Source organism: Aythya ferina (assembly GCF_964211825.1).
Source record: "Aythya ferina genome assembly, chromosome: 2".
Taxonomy (NCBI): Eukaryota; Metazoa; Chordata; class Aves; order Anseriformes; family Anatidae; genus Aythya; species Aythya ferina.
In genome coordinates this window covers 35598336-35618988 of record NC_140297.1, presented here as the reverse complement: position 1 = coordinate 35618988, position 20653 = coordinate 35598336, and the positions used below count along the sequence as shown (strand labels likewise).

General features: G+C 35.4%; 1 protein-coding gene across 1 annotated transcript in view; it reads left to right on the top strand.

Moving 5' to 3' along the window:
- The window catches only part of SKAP2 (src kinase associated phosphoprotein 2), a 114396-nt gene that overhangs the window by 68045 nt on the left and 25698 nt on the right, over nucleotides 1-20653 (top strand). The window contains exons 6-9 of the mRNA XM_084508777.1: nucleotides 149-232; nucleotides 8301-8425; nucleotides 9334-9397; nucleotides 9764-9865. Coding sequence (XP_084364903.1) covers nucleotides 149-232; nucleotides 8301-8425; nucleotides 9334-9397; nucleotides 9764-9865 — 375 coding nt within the window. The remainder of the gene's footprint in view (nucleotides 1-148; nucleotides 233-8300; nucleotides 8426-9333; nucleotides 9398-9763; nucleotides 9866-20653) is intronic.

Genomic DNA, 20653 nt, shown 5'->3' with positions numbered 1-20653 from the left:
TACATTTGTCTTCTTCATGTCCAGATTTTGCTTCCTTTACTTAGCATTCTTCCAATCTCCTCCCTCTTCCCTCACCCTCAAAAAGAAGTAACACATTTGTGTTCAATAATGCTGTAAAGTGATGTAACACAAATTATATTATTTGCAGACCACAGTTTTCTTGGCTTTGAATGGCAAAAGCGGTGGTGTGTCATCAGTAAGACAGTCTTCTACTATTATGGAAGTGACAAAGGTAATTATAATAATAATGATGAACCTTTAAAATGATCTTTTAATGAAGAGAAGTAGTATGAAAATAAGAGGAAAAATGAAAGTTCTGTTGGAGTTGGAAACTGAGAAAATAAGGGCAAATGAAACTTTTGAAAAAAAAAAAAAGAAGTTTGTAAAACAGTGCTTTGAATTTTATAAATATATAAAATATTAAATCTCTGAGGATATGTAAGTGGTGTGCCCATTTTATAAAGCAGGAAAACTGAGGAAAAAAGTTTAAATTACTTGTAAAGCTACCTTATGTACCAATAACAGCTAGCTATTAGGTTTGATAGTACTCTAGTACTTAATTAATGTACTGGACAGCAAATGCTCTTTCTGTCCAAATGGTATTTTCATTTTAAAATACCCTACAGCAATTACACCTTCTTTGTTGTTTAAAGATGTCTGACTCCAGGAAAATGTCTAAAAACCACACAGTGGAGTTTCATGTTTCTTTCTAAATTACATTCTGGAAAAGTTAGAAATGAAATAAGATATTTAACTAGAAGCCAGTCATGGAGACTAAAGCTAGCTTCTAAATGTGATTTTTGATGGTCAGTTTTGAAAGAATTTGGCATAAGTGTTGGGATATCACTTTGAATATTAAATAATTTTCAGTCAAATAAAACTTCCTTTAAATTGTGTGCCAAGTGTATTTCGTATTTGAGGGTAAGGTAAACTATACAGAGTGATATCTGTAATTATTAAAAGTGCAATTGTCTCTTTTTTCTTAAAGAAAAAACAGAACTTATTTCTGTGCAAACTTTCCATTTAAACTTTTTTCTTCTGCTTATGTTCATGTGACTCTACATGAGATTAGTGCAGATAGTCTTTTCATATGGTTTTAATTTAATTTGGTTCAGTTTGTTTCATTACTCAACATGCTGACTCAGTTAAACTCATTCTGTCTTTAAAAAAAAAAAAAAAAAGAAAAGGTAAGGATATAATTGTATCTCATGTACTTTGGACTTTTAAGTTTGATTTTCATCTTGCTGCAGTTTCCTCTCAAATTCTGTTTCCAGAATTTTGTTACTATATTTGCTGTATGTCCCCTTTTCTACTTTACTCTTTCCTTGGGATTTACAGATTGGTCAAGCTTCAAAAGCATAAACAATCTTTCTTAGCAAAATGAAAAAAAAAAAAAAAAAAAAAAAAAGAGGACCTGTGGCCTAATACTGTTTTGTCTATAGTAATTTGTTATTTTCTCTGGAAAATTAGTTTGTGCTGATTGTTTATATATAGTTGCACGTTATATAGAACTCCAAAAACATATATATATGTTTTGGGTTTTCAAAGCTTTGGCTTTTCATCTTCTAGTTTTTGGTCTTTGGATTAAGGTAGGAAGACTGCCTGTCTCCTTTCTTCCATTTTTCTTTTGTAGCAGTTTGGCTGTCAAGGCTGCATTGTAATTTCTAATACCTGTGCTGAAAATTAAGGTACCTGGAAGCATGTTCTGCAGCATGGGGTTTGGGGTTGGTTGAAAAATCAATAATTGATTGGGATATACTGGGACAGCTTTCCTTTATTGATTTTCAGACATGCTTTGGCTTATACATTTAGAGCTTTTGTAGGCCACAGATTTGTTGGGGAAGATCCCCTAACCATACCCTAATGACATGGGAGAGGTGCATAGTTGATGGAGCATCTTTTGGGATCTGTGTAGATGTGTCTGGATTCCATGACTAGCTCACTGAGGAAGCAAACATCTCAGATGCATGAAACATGCTGTAGCATTTGGGCCCTTCTTTAGCTGAGACCTTCGGTGCTGCACCAGATAACTTGGGTCATGTGGAGAAGGAAGCTGTGTGGTTCACAACTGTAGGATAACTGAAATATGCATTCAGTTGGCTTAATACAAAACTACTGCCACCTCCAGAACTATTTAGATGGCAGTTATCTAAGTGATGTTGGTCTGCTCTAGCCTGTCCGCAAACATTTTGTATCAGCTGGGCCCTGCTTACTGACAGATTCATGCAATAGGAAAATTCCCCTTTTGTCAATGTGAACCCAATTTAAAGAGATCAGGCAGATGAGTGGGTCCATGTATGCTTGCAGTCATGCTGCATGTTACCTTTATGAGAAATTTAGTGCTGTGAGTGTTGGGTGGCACAGGTCAGAGAGGTGGCTGGGATTTCTATTTCTTGTTTTGCTATGATTATGTTTTTAAATTCAGAACATGTAGACCACTAATCTGTGAAGGGTAAGTTATATCTGGTAAAACATGTATTTTGTTGTCCAAGTTTTGATTTTTTTTTTAATATGCTTAAATATCAGTGTAACTGAGTGCTAAATTTGAGGGTAAAGATTTATATTGTGTAGATGATTTGATGTTTCCAAAACACTTTTAATTATAGTAACTTTTTTTTTTTTTTTAACATTAGGAGAATAAATATGGAAGGGTATAGAACAGACAAGAACATGTAAGGAAAAGTTGTGGAACCATTTTTCAGACCTGTGTATTGCTAATGAAAAATATGTGGCCTAGTCCAGAAGCATACAGTAAAAGCTAAAGCCCGTGAAAATACAGTAAATGACTGTGTGTGTGTGTTCACATAAGAAGTTACAAGCATCCTTTTAATGATTGTGATGCCTGCTGGCTAATTCATGTCTTATTTCTTTTTTTCCCCTATTTTTTCTGATACTTTCAGTGCAGCGTGGATAGTGAAGCAGTTATCTCTGCAATACAGACAGGTCTAAGTATGTCACCTACATTTTTGTTTCCTGATCAGTGATGGAAAAACAGACCTTAAAGGTTTGACCTAATTAAACGTCGGAAGTGTGTATTGCAGAAAGTGCATCCATTTTTGCACTTGTGCTGCAACATTAATCCGGTATGTGGCCCACACAGAAGTGCAGCACAATGTTGAAGAGAAGCATGTTCAAATACCACGGCAGGCCTGACTTTCTAGAAGCTCTTCTGGTCCTCGTTTTCATAGTTTTTCCTTCCATAAACATTTACAGTCCTTCTCTTTTCTTTGCTTCCATGAAGTAGCTTCCTGAGTTAGGTACCCTGTTTACAGGTATCACTATTTTTCTCTGTGATCTCTGGCAGTGCGCGTGTACTCAGTCACCTAGTTAGTACTTCTATCCCTTCAGACCTCAAAGCGTATGGACAGGAGAGTTAATTTAAATGAATAAATTAACAGCCACAGTTTTATATGCCCTTCTGTCTGAGCAAGCTGGAGGGATCAGCTATATGTTTAGCAAGGTAGTAATTGATAACTGAAATTGGTAATCAAGTCTTGATTCTCCCTAATTACCTACACTTCAGTTTATAGTGCCAATGTAGTGACATAGGCGGAAGAAAAATACCCTAATTAATTCTTCTTTCCCCCACATTATTGCCTTTTTTAACTCCTGAAGTTTCATTGTGCCTGTGGCTATATGTCTGCAATAGTTGTTAATTTTCAAAGGAAGTTCAGATGTGCAAACAGGTAACTCTAAGTTTCAGGAAGGTACAGGTTTATATAAGATCTTGATTCAGGGGATACTAAGCAGAATGTCCAATTGCAAGATGCTATGAAAAAAAAATAGGCTTCTCCAATAAAGAAAAAAAAAAAAAAAAAAGGAAAAGAAAAGATATCCTTAGCAAAATACAGTAAAATAGTGCTGGTTGTCTTGTTGAGCAATATATCTTTGTGAATAAAAGAAGGTGCTGCTTGTTCCTTTTTTTTTTTTTTTTTAATCTTCCCCTAATCAGTAGTTAGTGTAACTGTTAAGTTGATGTCCATTACTTCAAGATTTCCTGTCATCTTGGTGGTTCATAAGTCCTGCATTGCTCTGTAGGCTCAGTTAGTCCACTGGGACAACTTTACAATCCAAGACTTATGTCTGGGATTGAACATAAACAAACTGGTGTACTAGAGTGTTTCAATCTTTGCCTCCATTTTTTCATTTTATCATCTAGATTTCTCAAAAGAGGAAAAAAAAAAAAAAGACTATTGCAGTTCAGATTTGCAGTCTAAAAGAAAATGTTTGCTATGCATATGTTTGGAAAGGGCTATTCCAAAAGCTGGAAAAGGAATGACCATTTTGGAGATACTGACATATACTATTTTTAGAAAACGTGGTAAAGTATGTGAAACTACATTTAGCATGAAGCCATGTAAACTGTAAGATCTTACAGACTCCTAATTTCAAGATGAAGAGAGCTAAATTACAGATTCTAATAGTATCTATAAATACTTTATCACTTTTCTGAAATCCTTCTGTTTGCCTTTGTTCCTTATGCCTTTCTCTGTAACTTCTTTCCTTTCCACTCTCTAAGTCCTCTCTGTTCTACAGAGTGCACTAATTCTTTTTACATGTGCTAATAATATGGTCGCATCGCCTTAGGCCTCAAATTTACAACCCAATCATTTCAAGACCCAGCTGAAGGTTTACTCTCCTTTGTTTTAAAAGTTCCCATGGACTCAGTTACGCAAGGCTACTTCACAACCCTTTTTCTCTGCTTCCCTTGAGACTCCCTTTTCCTAATATAATATTGGCCCTGTTTCCGTTGTTAACAACATGTCACTATTTTTAGTATGCATGCAGCTCATGTGTAAGAAAAATGTTAAAAATGTTTAAAGTGATCTCAAATTTCATTCAGATCTGTATTGTCTGTTTTAAAACCTAAATGTGCCCTAAATTTATTCATCTCTAAAAAAAATTTATATCCTAGGTTTGACTTTTTTTCAGTACTTAGTTGTCTGACTGCCACTTTGTTGTACAGTTTCTTTACCAATCTAAATTGCTGATGCAAAATGATCTGAATAAACCCAGATTTTTTTTTTCCTGATGCATACCTGATATGAGGAGAAGGGAAGAAGAGGAAAAGACGAGAGTAAAGAACATCTTATTCTGAAATGAAATTTGACCTAATTCTGGAACAACTTCTGCTTGATGATGATTTCTTTTTGTTTTCTTTTCTTTTCTTTTTTTTTTTTTTTTTAAACTGATAGTGTTATACTTTTGCAATTCTGTTCTGTGTTGTACTGTGACAACTTAAGAGTTTCCTGTTGTTGAATTGCAAAGCCCTATCTTGAGAAAATAGGAGGTAATAAGACTGCTACCCTTTTTCAGAGAAGTGTGTTTTATTTGTCCCTCCCTCATCCCTTCCTAATATGCTGGTATATTCCTGCCTAGGAAAAAACTCTGGTTCTAATTTGGGATTTCAAAATGAAAATGAAATGTCTGTGATGTAAATGGGCTTCCTGAGGCTGTGGACATCTAAGGCTCCTGCCATTAAAAACATCTATATCTAATTTTTGGTCTCCAAGTAAAATCCTTAGGTCTAAACTTCTTAAACATCAAAACCTTTTTAATTCTCTCTGAAGCACAGTCTCCAGAAAGTATTTCTGATGTATAATTCTGAATGGGGAAGTTCAGAAGTCACACCTGCTTAGCTGCAAGCATTTGCTTATAAATGAAGTTGAGGTGATCACTGAGTGTGATTGTCACAAGATGGCCTAGCCTTCGAGCCTACACCTGACTACAGTGCCTGGCCAAACAGCTGCTTTGTGTCACAGTCTGCTTCACAGTGATCAGGTACCAGGGTTGGTCTCCAGTCCTTCCTAGAGAGGTGTATTCTGTAAGAGCAACAGAGATTTGTGAGCCTCCATTGCCTATCACCACCAGTGGATGCAGCCGAACTGTTAATTGTCCTCTGTCCTGCCATTTGGTATCTGTGAAGCAATTTCTCAGGACATACTAGCTCTGTTGTTTGCTGCTACAGAGAGTGTGAATCCATGCTTAGTCTTTCTCTCAACTTCAGTGGGTTCTGGGTTAGAGTTGTGAAGTGTCAGGTTGTCTTAAAATTTCCTCGTAGTTAACATTCTAAAGAGTGTACACTGTGCTACGCTGGGCTTTAATCAGGGGTACTTCGCTGCACAGATAATTAGAAGCAAAAGTAGCAATGCTATGGCTAGTCTGCTGCCATAAAGTTCAGTGAAAGAATTTAATAGCAAAGGATATACATTTTTTATCGGTATATGCAACTAATTTTCATTAGCACACAAACACAGTGTTCTGAGAGTTAAGACAAAGATGGTATAAACAATAAAACAATCAAATACAATATGGATACCATATACTGTGTTACCCTTTTAGTACAAAGTCCAATATCTTTCTGTTATAATGCTCTTTGAAAGAACTAGTACTGGTACAGAGATAATCTCTGATTAACTCTGTAAAACCATGTTAACATAAAAGGGATTGTTCATGTCACAGAGAAGTATTTTCAGAAATACTCCAAGAGTCTGAATTTGAGTACTTGCCTCCTTTTTTTCTTAACAAAATATTTTTACTCTTCAAACCTGGCGTTTGTTCATTCTGTCTGTGTGCTCCTGTCTTCTTGGGGTTTTGATAAACCTCCAGCATGGAAGAGGGAGAAATTAATGTGTTCCACTTCATCTTCTCCCTGAGGTCACAAGTGAAGGAACAATGAAATTTCTAGGCTGAAATGAATTTCATTAAAAGGGGACCTAGTTAACCTATTGCAAGTTTTTATTTCTAATATCTGCCTTGGTGTGATTCCATGAATTTTACATTTGCGTCCTGTTTGATACAGAGGTGGAGGTTTGAGCAAACATAAAATATTAATACTGAATCTTTGCACTTAATGAAGACATAATTAAAGGTACTGTTACAGAAGGGACTAGAAAGAGGTAATAGAACAGTGCTTAGGGTTTGTTCAAGTAATTTTTTTAATTTGCCATTTGCTTGCTATGGGTGAGAATTTATAAAAAGGTAGAAGCACAGACTAAGATTGCTAGTGAGAGTGTTTGTATAGGGACTGCCCTTACGTCCACTGATGTTCATGCTGCTGTGTTAGCCACTTTTTGCTCTTTCAGAATGGAAAAAATTAATTTTCTATTCAATTTCCAGAAAGGAAACAAAATAATGTCGAAAATGTAGTTTTTCCTATTTTATCTACTGTAGAGGCTTTCTCATTTTGTTGACGAATACAGGCAGTGGATGCTTGACTTGTGCCTAAGTTCTGTTCAGCAATGCTTGGAGTGCTGTTGTTGCTGATGCTTGTTGTTAATGTGTTCCCCTTCTGTAGGGGGAAAAAAAAAGAACAAAAAAAATTAATTTTGTTTTATTTTATTTGCATCTACACTTTTTTTCTGGGAGGCCCAAGCAAAATGTGACTAGTGCCTATCTTCACTTGAGTGCTGCACTGTGATCCACAGAACTTGCAGAAATTAATTACTTTCACCTTTTTGTTTTTTTTTTAATATCCCCCAAACATGCCAGAGCACATAAAATCAGATGTAGGCCTTGGTCCAAAGACCTCAGAAGGAGCGCACAGGTGGCACTTGCCCAACGTGCAGCATATTTAACACAGGCTTGTTCTAAGCGATACTTTTATAAACCAGAACCCTTAAACTGAAAAGTAGAACCGTCTTTAAAACAACCACATGGCTCTACATAATAAACTGTGGTAGGGCTCAGTACTTTTATTAGCTAATTAAACTTTTGCTGTGTTGAGAAGAATGCTTTGGGAACACACGCCTGAATGTATAACAAAATTCATTCTGTACTTGTACCATGTGGAAAGGAAGCACATCTGGGAGTGAGTGGGTGAATGTGAAGAAAAGCTTTTCCAATTGCTTCAAAAGGAGCTTGAAGTTTATTTTTTAAGTAAAGTGGTTAGTTTAGGAGGGAGCTCAGCAAGTTCTGAGCTAGACAGGTTTTCCCATTGGTTTACTGAACCTGAAAGAGACACTGATTTATAGGAAGCTTGCCTTGCAAGTTCCAGTTCTTGGGTTTCCCTAGATGCAAGTGTCATAACATGCACTTCTTACTAAATAAGACCACCATCTGCAGACATCTCTCTGTGGAATTCCTTAGGCATCCTACAGAAAAATATACTTTTGTGTTCGTCTTCCATTTAAGTAAAACTTTATCTTCAGAAGCATCACCTAATCATTTTGCTAAAAACCTGCCTGTTCTTTGTAAAATTCATGAAATAGAAAACCAAATCTGAATAAACGATAACCTGCTGAGCCACTTACATTCACTGTTGTAAATGAAGCTCTAACTTTGTTTTTTATCTCCAACAGACAAACAACAGAAAGGTGAATTTGCCTTAGAGGGCTACACCATCAGAATGAATAATAACCTTCGGAAGGATGCAAAGAAAGATTGCTGTTTTGAAATCTCTGCTCCTGATAAGCGCATTTATCAGGTTGGACTTCTTATGTCGACTTGAAATTAAATTGATAAAGCCGTTACAATTCCAGTTACTGAATTAACATTTTAGTAAAACAACTTTCACTGACATCTTAATGAAAAAACGAAATCCTTTCTTGGTTACACTGTATATTCATATATAAGGAAAAAAAAATCTAATTTAAAATATATATGTATATGTTCAAATGTTATCTTTTTGGACAAGAACAGGGAAATCTATCATCTTTATCTATTGGTCATTTCGATGTAATTATTTTAATACCTATTATATGGTATGTCTGCATGATTTCTTGGATGAATTAAGTAGTGGAAAAAAAGTTAAACAAAATATATATCAGTGTTAAATACATATTGTATTGGTCATGGCTTTGCCAGGAATATCTACGTAAAGGCACATATCAGCTGTGCAATTCAGAGATCTATCAGCTCGACATCAATATAGAATGTAAGTTTAATAAGTTTTAAATATCTGAGATTGCAGTTGAAAGCCAGTTAATTAAGCTGTCAGGTAGTGTGTTGGAGTCTGACAAGAACATTTTTAAGAAAACTGTACCCAGCAGTCTAAAGAAATTCATGGGTGTCTTCTAATTGTCAAGGGCAAATTTTGTTCATCAGTTCTGGCTTTGACATTGATGAAGAGAAGCAGCTTTTTTCTGCACAGCTGCCAGCTGCTGATCAGAGTTTCAAATCCATCATCCTCTCCTTCAATTACGTAAATTTGTCAAAATTAGCTGTACATTATAAGAAGCATCCTTGCAAGAAAAGTACGAGAAGACATGAAAAGAATTACTAATGGTTTCTTGAGGAAGTGACAAGAATGCTACAGACCCTTTTCTATTGCTAATGAAACTGTGGTTATATGTTTGTCGTTGCTACTACTAGTTATTAATAAATATTTAATAGTTTGCAGCTGCCACTCCCAAAGAAGCAGAGGAATGGGTACAGCAAGTGAAATTTGTAATACAAGGTAAGCCAGCCTGAAGAACTATAGCCTTTATTATTAGTCCTGCCTGGTGACGGTAGTTCTGTCCATTAACTGATCTGTTATGTTTGTATATCTAGTGTTCGTACTTGTCCTAGTTTTGAATAGTAAGTCCTGGATTTCAGTCACATTTTCGCTTTTACGTAACTTTTCTTCTTGTGCAAGATTCTTGTTTTTTTCCAAGAATAACATTTAGCCGGAAAGCTCTCCCTTATGAATGCTATAACAAAATATGCAAAGTAAACTATAAGCACCAGCTTGTAGAAAACATGTTGTGTTTTCATTTTGCATAAATTCTGCATAAGCTTTCTTTTCTAGGAAATGTTAACCTTTTAAACTGCTTTTATATAGATATGGAATCAAATACTATTCCGGAGGAGGAAGAGGAATATGATGATGTTGGACAAGCGAGCAGTGAACCAATAGATGATAGCATTTATGAAGAACTTCCAGGTACTCTTCAGATTTTTTACTTATGACCTGTGACAATTTTGTCTTCTCTACTGCTAATTTGGTAACTCTGAGTGGCTAAAAGTAAGTGGGCAAAGTAACCTGATGGGTAAGATATTTTCAGATTTTAAATTTTACTGTGACATTGAATGTGTCTTTAACCAGATCTGAGTGAGAACAGTTCAGTTTTCTTTAGCAGGGGCATCAAAATAGTGCAGAAGATGTAAAAGTGGTCTCAGGGGACTTTTGGCTCATTAACATTCTCTAGTATGTAATTTTTTTTAATTAAAAATTGACTTGCCTTACAGCTTTTTCCACTAACTTGCCCATATTTTTTTTATTCATCTTGGCATTTGTATTGAGCAAAAGTTCTCTATCACTCTAGCTGCTGCCTGATACATGATCATATAATCCTGCAAGAAAGTAATGTGTTGGTTTGAATGGGCTCTGGAGATGATCTGTAAATAAAGAAAACATATGAGTATTGACATTTTATTTCATATCTTCCAGTATGATTATGGTTATATACAAACTTAATTTGAACAGCTTTTAGAATTGATTATAGATATTCAGGTGATAGGATGAAGATGTTTGGTCTTGTTTATATTTTAAGAAACCATGTAAAAATCAATTAATTTTTTAGATACCATTTTAAAGAAATTATATCTTAAAGTGATATGACAATAATCACTTTGTATGAAATAATGTTCTGCATCCCTTACTGTGTTAGGCAGTGCAATTATCAAGCAATAACTTGAGAGGAAAAATCAGGCATGTCATGTGATGCCAACTAACTTTATTTATCTGCTAGGTTGAATATTGAGTCCACCGAAGGGGGGAAAAAAAAAGTATGCCTTGGTTTTCATTTTAGTGTTGTTTCAGTGAACCAAGGGAGAAGAGAGTACGAGTGACTGATGAAAAATCAAAACACACCCCACATCATACAATTGGAAAATTGTAGGAGAGCTGTTCCTTATTTTTATTTTTATTTTTTTTTCAATTTCTTTGAATTTTATCTAGACTACTTCAATACACAAGTGCATGTTCTGCTGACATGGGGCACAGTTGTGTCATGCATGCTGAAAAACTCTTCTGCAGTGGATATAAAATCTGTGTTAAGGGTTTAGTCTTATAGCTGGAAGAATGCAACCAAACCTTGCTGCAGTGCTCTTTGGATGCTTGGGCTCTTAGAGAAGATGATGCTTTATGTTTGATTATATGTTCGTTAATGAAGATCTATGTGTGTCCTAGGTTAAATTTCTCTTACCTGAGCTTCACTTACCTTACCCATTCATTTGAATCTCAAACAGGAAGTAGATCTATAGCAGTAATGCATAAAATATTGGCAGAGAAACAAGAATTAATATATTCTTTGCCTTCTTTGCTCTGAGTTCTGGTTTTGGAGAATTGCTGGCTTGATATGATTCAGCAAGAATTTAGAGTGTTTTCACTTATATCCCATTTTTATGTCAGTTTTCCAGGAACTGTTGTCTCCTAATGTGGCTAATAAATCTGAAATGTAACAAAACAGCTGTCACAAAGAAAGGATAGCCCTTCTGTTGTTCAAGAAATCTAGTTTCATTTTTCAGTTAAATAACAGTCTTTCTCCATGATCTTGAAGTGGTGCTTCATTTTCACGTTGTGAAGTAGGGATTTCCTTTCCTTATTTTGTACCTAAGAAAAGAGTAAAAGAGTTCCACTTTGGTCTCGCTTGGCTTCATTAGGACTGATTGATTGTATGCTTTTAATTCCTGTTGGCTGTCCTTTCTATTTTCTCAGGTAAACAAATGTATTCTTTCTTCTTTTAATAGTCAAAGGGTGGAGCTCCGTTATTCCTGCTGTTACCTTACTAATTTAGAGCAAACAAGGAATTCTGAACTCTCCTTAAGAGACAGAAAAGAAAAATTCCTTGTAGAGCCCAAAAGCTATGATAAGCTCTGGAGTGTAGAAGATAAATTCTAGATCCTTGTGAGAAGGGAGAAGAAATTTATCTTCGTTTTTTTATCCTTGAAACATCTTAACGTTAGATCCACTAGCTTTTCACAGATCAACTAGCTTTACAATTATATATTTCAGGTATTGTTGTATTTCACAGTGTATTGTACCTTGTTGTTATTTATTTGTGTATAATTTGCCATTTCTCAAGTAATCTTTTGCATTTCTGAGGTATTCCAGTAGTCTTTTGTGTGTGTGTGTGTGTGTGTTTGTCAGCATTTCAGAAGCAAATTAAAACAGTTCATGAAGCATTCCTTTTTGTAATACTGGTTTTAGTATTAGAGTAAAGAGTGTTTGGGTTATAAAGAAGATATGAATATTTTTTTCACTGTTTAGAAAAACGGGGAATTATGGAGAACTGTAGCAGTAAGCAGGATTGGCTGATGCTATATTCACTAGCTATCACATTGCTTTGTTTCTTGTTTTTCCTCTTGTGGCAGGAGACAGTGTAGAAAAATTAATTTTCCAGACAGGTGCTGACTAGCTTCAAACCAGTATCCAGAATAGTAATAGTCTATTAACCTATTAAAAGCTTAGATTTCAATGGAATTCAATTTGTACTGTCTGCTGGCAGGAGGAGTAAGTTGACAGTTGGAGGGCTTACAAAGACAGAAATTACTCTTTTGATCTCGTAAGTCACTTTCTTCTTTAATGGCACATACAAATACATTTTTACCATAGAAGCATCATTTGTTTCTCAGAATTAGAGTGTTTTACTGTGTTTATTTAGGTGGAGTGAAAAACATCAGAACAGCTAAAGCTTTTCCAACTTGTAAACCTCCCTTGCAAGATTTGTTGGGGGTGGGGAAAAAAAAAGTTTTCTCCAGCAAGCCACGCTTTTGTCTTTTTGTTTTTAATGAAAATGCAGGTTGAAAATGTGGTCGAGCAGAAATAAAAATACTGTAATGGAGACCCATTTTTTTGCTTAATTAGCTATTTATTTTCTAATTTAGTACATTTTATATAATTTTGACATGGAAATTTTGTACTACAGTCTACAGCTGGATATTATAAGCACAGGTGGTTCCTTTTCTGTAACATAAATTCTAGAACTGTACTATTAAATAATTTTGTGTATGTGTGTAGATCTAATTGGATGCGTTGAGTCTTTAGCCTAGTGCTCTTCAAAAAAAAATAAAAAAAAATTATTCTTGTTAGAATGGGAGATACTTGTCAGCATTAAAGATGTTACACCTGTTACAATTCATGAAGACAATTTATTAACCTGGGGTCTTAGTGACATAATTTTTAAGGGCCTTCTCTACTATCTTCCTTGGTCTCATGTGCATGGACCACAAACCTGAATTTGCAAAGCCAACCGTTGCTTGCCACCACGATCTTTCCTGCAATATCAGCTCTGTATACCATCTACAGCAGTCTTGCACAATAGGAGAGAAGAGGTCTTAATTGAAGTTAACATCTTTATATTAATTTTCAATCTTGTCTTTCTTTGCTCTCTTTCTGCTCACAAGTTTGCACTGTAGTAGTAGATTCCATTGTGTACAGTATAGTTTCCATTAAAATGTTTCTAAAGATAAGATTTGAATTTTTTTTGGTGCTTCTCAGTGCATAAAGATGAAAAGCTGCCCTTACAGAACAGGTAAGGTTGGAAATCCCCAAGTGCTGTGGTGTGACATAAATTGGCATTCTTGGCTTTGTGTCATTTTTTTTTTTTAGCCTGTCCATAAAATAGAGAACTTCTGGGTGAGAGAGAAGTAAGGACAGTGAAATTCAGTACTGTAGTGATCTCTAGCTAGGAGAACTGCTGTTGAGAACTAATCCACTCGATACAACTTGCATCACTTCCCTGTTTGCTGTAAATTAAATTTTGGGATCGATTTAGTCTCTGACTGGGACAAGGTTCATGAGAATGAAAAGCTTGCCTTTGTCCTCCGATACCCACTATCAATTCTCTGCCAAACAGTTTGGTCAAGCTGTAGTATGTGGCCAATAATTCTGTTTTGCAGTGTAGTTAGAAATTTAGCTAGCGAAACTGTAACCAGGGGAAAGCTCAGGGAAAGGTAAGAAATGTCTTAAGTTTTATGCAACACAAAGTATGATATAGAAGGTAACACCTTTCTTTTAACGTGTATACTTATTTTAAACAAAGTCCTTTAGTATACTTTTAAAATTATATTGATATTGTTCAGAACTTTTTTCCAGCATTGTCTATGAAAATAGGGAATGATCAGCCTGACTCTGACTCATGATTGCCTCTTTAAGCAGCCAGTTAACCTCTGCAGTTTAGCAGCATAACTTAATACCATCCTCATCTCTCTTGCTACTGGGTCGTTTGAGCTTTGAGGAAGGAAATTGTTTTTTATGATGTTGTAACCTTTTCTTGAGCATAGAGGGGAAAAAGGTAAGTTCGTGATCTCTGATTTACCTCTTGGGAAGGAGGAAGTCATGATTATTTAGTGGAGTTTGAGTATAAGCTTGGCCTGTCACTCAGGAACACCGACTCATTGCAAATATTTGTGTTCTCAAAATGCAGTGTCAGATGTATTGACTTTGGTGCTAGAAGTGAGATTTCACAGTGATGTGTTAAAGAAAATTCCTTTTCAGAAGACCTTTGCTTACTTTTAGAATTTTCAATATACCATGGTCAAGGCCCATAGGACTAATGCTGCATTTGGTGTCTGGCAGTGGGTTACAGGTGTACAATTAGTTCCTACACCCAGCAGGCTAAAATAAAGAAACTGTTAATGGACCAGTGTGAATCAGAGCAGTAGGTCTGAGTCAGCAGAGACACAAGTAATTGAGGAGTCTGAGATGTTACTTGCAAGGATTGCTGTTAAGTTAGTATATTATATATGCTGGTATATTGTCTAAATTCCTCCCAGCATCTTTTGTTTGCCTCAACTATTTACGGAGTTCTTTACTTTTTACCAACAGAAGTTGTACGTAGCACTGATATGCTATTGATATTTTTTTTTTCTCCACAGACGGAATTCTAACTGCATTTTATTTGTAAATGAAGTGATTTCTAAGTATAAAGTACATGTAGGCTCTGGAATATTTGAAGCTGAAAAGACCAGGTGTAAGATCAGAATTCTTGAGAACAGTATTAAAGATGAATTTCCAAAATAATTACTGAAAGTGTTTTTGAGTAATTTCCATCAAAACATCTTTCATGTTTGAGAACTGCAAGGGCCTTTTTTTCCCCCTTCTTTTAAAGCAGTAAGTACAGGTCATTCTTCAAAACCATTTTTTTTCAAAGGCCGGATCCCAGTGTTGTTAAGGGAAAAGTATTAATTTCTTAACTGTTTAATTATTTATACATATGGGATATTTTTGCCTGTAATATCTTACTGATAGGTATAATATCAGAGTAAGGACTGCTACAAGGCTTACTCACTTTGCTGTAAATTAAAAGAAAATAATAGTAAAAAATAATAGTAAAAAGCAGATGTAAACTACACGTTGGTGTCAGAGAATAGTAAAGATTTTGTTTTCCATCTGAGATGTGTGGTTTTGTTGTCATGATCACTGGTATTTTGGGTCTACTCAGTGTCTTTGATTATATGTCAGATGTGGAAAATCACTGAAAAACAACCTATTGAAACCGTATATTGCTGAATCCCAACTGCTATGATGGACTGGAGCCGTGTCTGAATTCTCTGTTGCTCTGGGATTTGAGGCAACACTCTTGCGGGATTTACGTGTACCATAAAGTGTCTTCCAGCTGGCACTAAATGCTTGTGAGACATGAGTTATGAATCCAGGCAACTTTTTGCTATTTGAAGATTTCATATTCAGAAGGTGGTTAGGAACCTGATACCTGGATCTCAGCTTTTGTTTGCCACAAGAATTTGGGTTTATCTTCAATTAATGTAATCCTACATCTAAGGATGGAACCTTTTCTTTCTATTGATGTTAGGTGTCAGTGATGGAAGAGGAGGTAAGAAAATCTAGTGTAGCTGAAAAGAATAAGATGTCCCTTGAGTGGGAAGTGGCAAAAATAAGGTTCACAGACTATTTTGTGTTTCTTGTAAAGTGAATATTATTTATATATATATTATATATATAGTGATGGTTTGTAGATAACAGGTGTCCCATAGATGTCAGAAAGACTGCTGTGCAATGGTACATGTGCATGAGACAGTAAACATATTTCTAAACATACAAATGTGAGGAAGACACTAAAAACGGAATAATAATTGAGTACAAAAACTTAGTCTAATTTGAGTTCTGTTTTTAACTTTGTTTATATTTACATTGGACATGTGTCTAGTGTGACTGTCGTTGTCCACTGCTATTTGGAATGACACATTTACAGTGAAAAATTATGGTATCTTTTATTAGTCCAAAATTCTGCACATCTCGTTTGGTGATTTTGCTTTTCAGTATTTGTTTGGTCAGTGTTCTCTGATGCCTTGACTTCTATATTTGTTTTCTCTTCCCTTTTAACTCAGACACATTGCTTGTTCTAAGCCTACGTTTTCAGAATTTCAGATTGCATCTTCTATATTCCTGTTTTGTAGTGGTAGAAAGAGCCATGGTCAGATATGAAATCCAAAGTAGTTGAAAGCATTATCTACATACACTAAATGGCAAATATGTGCTATTAAGTTTAGGTATTTATTCTCTTCTTGTTGAAATGCATGCAAGACAGGTTTCCGAGTTTACAAGCAGTAAAAACAGTAATATCCTTCCTGAGTTGTGATCAACTATAATAATAAGTTAAGGAATTCATGTTGCAAAGGCTGGGTTTATCAAAGTCTCGGGTTATCAAAGGCTGAATTTTATTTCTGTATTTCAGAGTATAAAACAAAACAAATCAGAAGTACTAAATCAGACCAAAAAAAAAAATTTCCCCAAACTAAAATAAACTGGGAATGCTTGTTAAATATGTGTTGTCTGTTGACGTTTTGAAGCTGGTTTTCTAAAAGTTAGAAGGCCTGACGTAAGAATATCTAAGAAGGAATTATTTTTAATCATGCAATTTTATATTTAAAGAAGTCTTTCAAAAACTAATTAGCACACATCTCATTGAAAGGAATTTACTTATTGAAATAAGATTATTTTATTGCATGTACTGATCAATCATTTTTATACTATTTTCTATGCACCAGTGCTAAACAACTTTTGACACTATTGATCTCGAAAACCAATCTGATGTGAACAGTATGTGACAGAAGATTTTTTTTTAGAAAAAGATAGAATTCTGCCTCAGAAAAGCTTGTCATCCTGGAAAGACAAAATCACACAAAGTAATCTTCTATCATAGCATTTTTGATGCGGACTGTGCTTCTGAGAGTTGGCTTTGTGTTAATTGTGAGCAAAGCTTTGTTTATGCATGCATGTCTTCAATGGATTATGGACCTGAAGTTCTTTCTTTGGTGGCACTGGTTTTATCTAATTAAGCAGCAGTGAAATAATTCTAATGCAAAGCCTTCAGAAGAAATGTCTTTGTATGTGAGATAGTTTATTAACCATAAATTTGAGGAATTGCTGTAGTTTAGCAAGTTCAAAGTAAAATGTCAATTGTATTATGTATATTTATGAAAATAGAAAATTTGGGCTTGCTCTATTACATGGGTATAACTGTGATAAATGCTATATAGATAGATCAAGGAACCTTTACTTTTTGAATTTGTGATGAATGACTGCATATCAGGCTATTAAAACCATTAGGCAGAGTCTTTTGAGAAACAAGAGCAACCAGAGGTTATATGGTGCCTCAGGCTATTGCTTCTCAACTTTTCTGGTTTCCACAAGGTAGCTATTAAAGAACCATAACTTATACAACTGGATTCTCAAATAAGACCCAGCAAGGTGGGCTTTAAAGGCTGATTTATTCATTCTGTTACTGTAGATACAATCATCTTATTTGAATTTTTAAGCCTTTGGAAAGGCATCAGAATAAATACCTCTATTTTTTTTTTTTTTTTTGGTGTCTAAGTGTACTCTATCTGTTACCTACTTTACTTCCCACTCACCTTAAAATGGAGAAATTAGACAAAGCACTACAAATTAACCAGATCTTTGTGATTCTTGCTGGCTGTATGCATGTGTACCTGTTTTGCTTGTGTGTTACAGTGGTACTGCATTTGTAACAGATGTCATGTTTAGTTTGCACGTACACAAGGAAGGCATTGTAGGAAAAGGATTCCTGTCTGTCTTGGCTGCTGCTCCCTGGGCTGGTCCCATGTCTTTGAAAGAAGCAGGTTGGTTGCTCCTAGGAAAGAAAAGTGGTCAGTGGGGTGGACCAGAGATGCAGCAGTAGTCTGTGCCTAGAGTAGGCACAGGGATGCGCCAAGGATGTGCAGGGGCAGATACACAGGTGATCTTCAGCAGTGAAGGAAAGAAAATCCTCTTAGGAAGTCAGAAGAGACTGTGGACAGATTGTTGCTAGTCAGTGAAATTTGGAGCAAGGTAGGACGAAAATATTCCTGTTCAGAATACAATTAGCACAGGGGAGGTTTTGTTTTGGTTGTTGTTGTTTTTTCTTCTTATATTCAAAGCAAAACCATTGTCTACAGAAAAGCCTCTAGAGCACAGAAGGAGCTTCTTTCTTCCATTGTCAGAAAATACTTTAAGTGAATCTATGCTTGCTTTCATGCCTGTCTCAGATTTTTTTTCTGAAGAAGTAAGGTGTCTCCGTTACTAAACATTGAGCAGTGACTTCAGATAATTCAATAAACAAAGGCAGATACAATTTTGTTGTCATTTCCGTAAGGACCATAAGACCCGGTTTCCAGGTTAAATCACCTAGCTCAGACCTAGCAAATGATTCCTCGTACACTGCAACTGGGAGTCATATCTCTGGCATGAGGCCTGAAGAGTCTAAAGTACTGTCTGCAAGAGAATTCAACTAATCTCGGCCTCTGGAGACTCCAGATTTTCATGAGAACCATCTGCATGCCAATCCCACAGTAAAATGGTGAGCTGCCTAGGGAGCACTACCTCCTGCTTATGAACTATTTCCAGATCCCTGCCATTCTCCCTCATCTCTTGGAGGTGCGTGTAGGGCTAGTAAGATCAGACATCCAAAGCTGGTGATCCCACTCCAGGCCTAGTGTATGAGAACAGGGGAATGGGTGAGTATTTATTAACACTGGTAGAAATTAATGTGGAAATATTGCCCCCAGATATTGTTAGTCTAAACAGTCTGTGTTGCGGTTACAGTTTTCTGCTTACTTCTGATTTAACCTGATTTTTGTTTACTAGTGAATCATAGCAAGCATGTTTTACCATATAGCAGCTTTATTTCATCATTTAAGCTGGAGAAAAATTTAGTGTAGTTGGTGTAATTGAATTTGGTAGCATGAGCCATGAACAGTGTGAAAAGAGTCAGTGGTGTGTGTTTGTTACTTTTCATGAAAGCACCAAAAGGGTGAAAGCTGCTGATTTTTTATTTTTTGTCAACGTGCCGTTAATGATCAACACAGAGAATGCAAAAATGTCTTGGTAGAACATTTTTAAAGGAGTCACAAGAGAAGCATCTGGGAGCCAGACTTCTCTTGTGGAAACATGCCAACAACTGTATTGTGTTTCCTTTCACTACAGCAAAGTATGCTGAAATGCCTTGTCTTCTGTCCTTTTTTTCAGTAAAATCATTTCTGGAATCAGACTATAAATTTGAATACTTCAACCCTGAGGATTATTAAAGGATATTATGTGGTTTAAACAAGATGCTTTTGTTATGATTCTATGTATGTAAATACTATGTCAAGTCACATTTGTCACTATTAGGGATATGTAGTTTTCAGAAATGGCTTTTAGATTTAAATCTTGTTGCAGATCAACAAGTACAGGAAACTTTACTTGACATTAAAGACTTTTTTCTCTATATCATATAAATTTAAGCCTGAGAAATATAACTCCTGTACATGCTTGTCAAATAACACCGCAGTACAGAGTTGTACAGTATAGATTAGCTAGTTGAATATTTGATTGCTAGATGTATTTACGTAGAGAACTATTTATATTTTCTATGTAGATAGAATACTACATTAATAGCCACCACATTTACTTTAGCAAAACATCTTATTGATAAGGTTTATAAAATGTCATGTTGAACGCTTAAACTATTTATATAACTAAGAGCCATTACAGGTTAAGAGGACAAACAAAATTAATTTAGTTACAGTGAATTCACATAAATCTTTATAGTGTTTATATATACATACGAACAGTCTTGTGTGCATGCACACATATTTAGGCAAGCAGTCGCTAGTGCACATTCCTGTGAACCTACAAGATGACCATGGAATCAACTTCAACAACATTACTTGTTTTGTTCCTTTGAGGTATGAATTTATATCCTGTCCAGTAGTTGCAACTACTTTTTTGGGGGAGAGAGAGGAGGATAGAGGAGGGAGTGGTTTTTTTTGTTGTTGTTGTTAATTAGCCAAATAACCAGATGAGCCTGTAGAAACATTAAGCCCCAGAAGCCTTCCTTTATGGTGTTGAGGCCTACTAAAAGCAGTATCTTAAAATACTTTATACTATCTTTTAATGTTTAAGTATGGATTTAGGTAAGATGCCTATTGCCTGGATTTTGTGGGCCAAATTTGAGGCTCTAGGAACATTTTTTTTTTAGAAGTGGAGCCAAAACTGCTTTTGTTGGAAGCTATTGTGAATCCTTACCTTCAAAGGTCCTTCTGCTCAGGTATGCAAGTTATATAATCTCTTGATCAAAAAGTAGAGATAACATTTTAAAAAGTGCCAAATCCAAATTAACGAATTTGTAAAGGATCTGTTCTGAAGTCACTTATGAAACCTTGTTTGTTCATCAAATATGTTTTTGTTTTCTGAGTTTAATATATTCTGACCAGTTCACTTAGCATA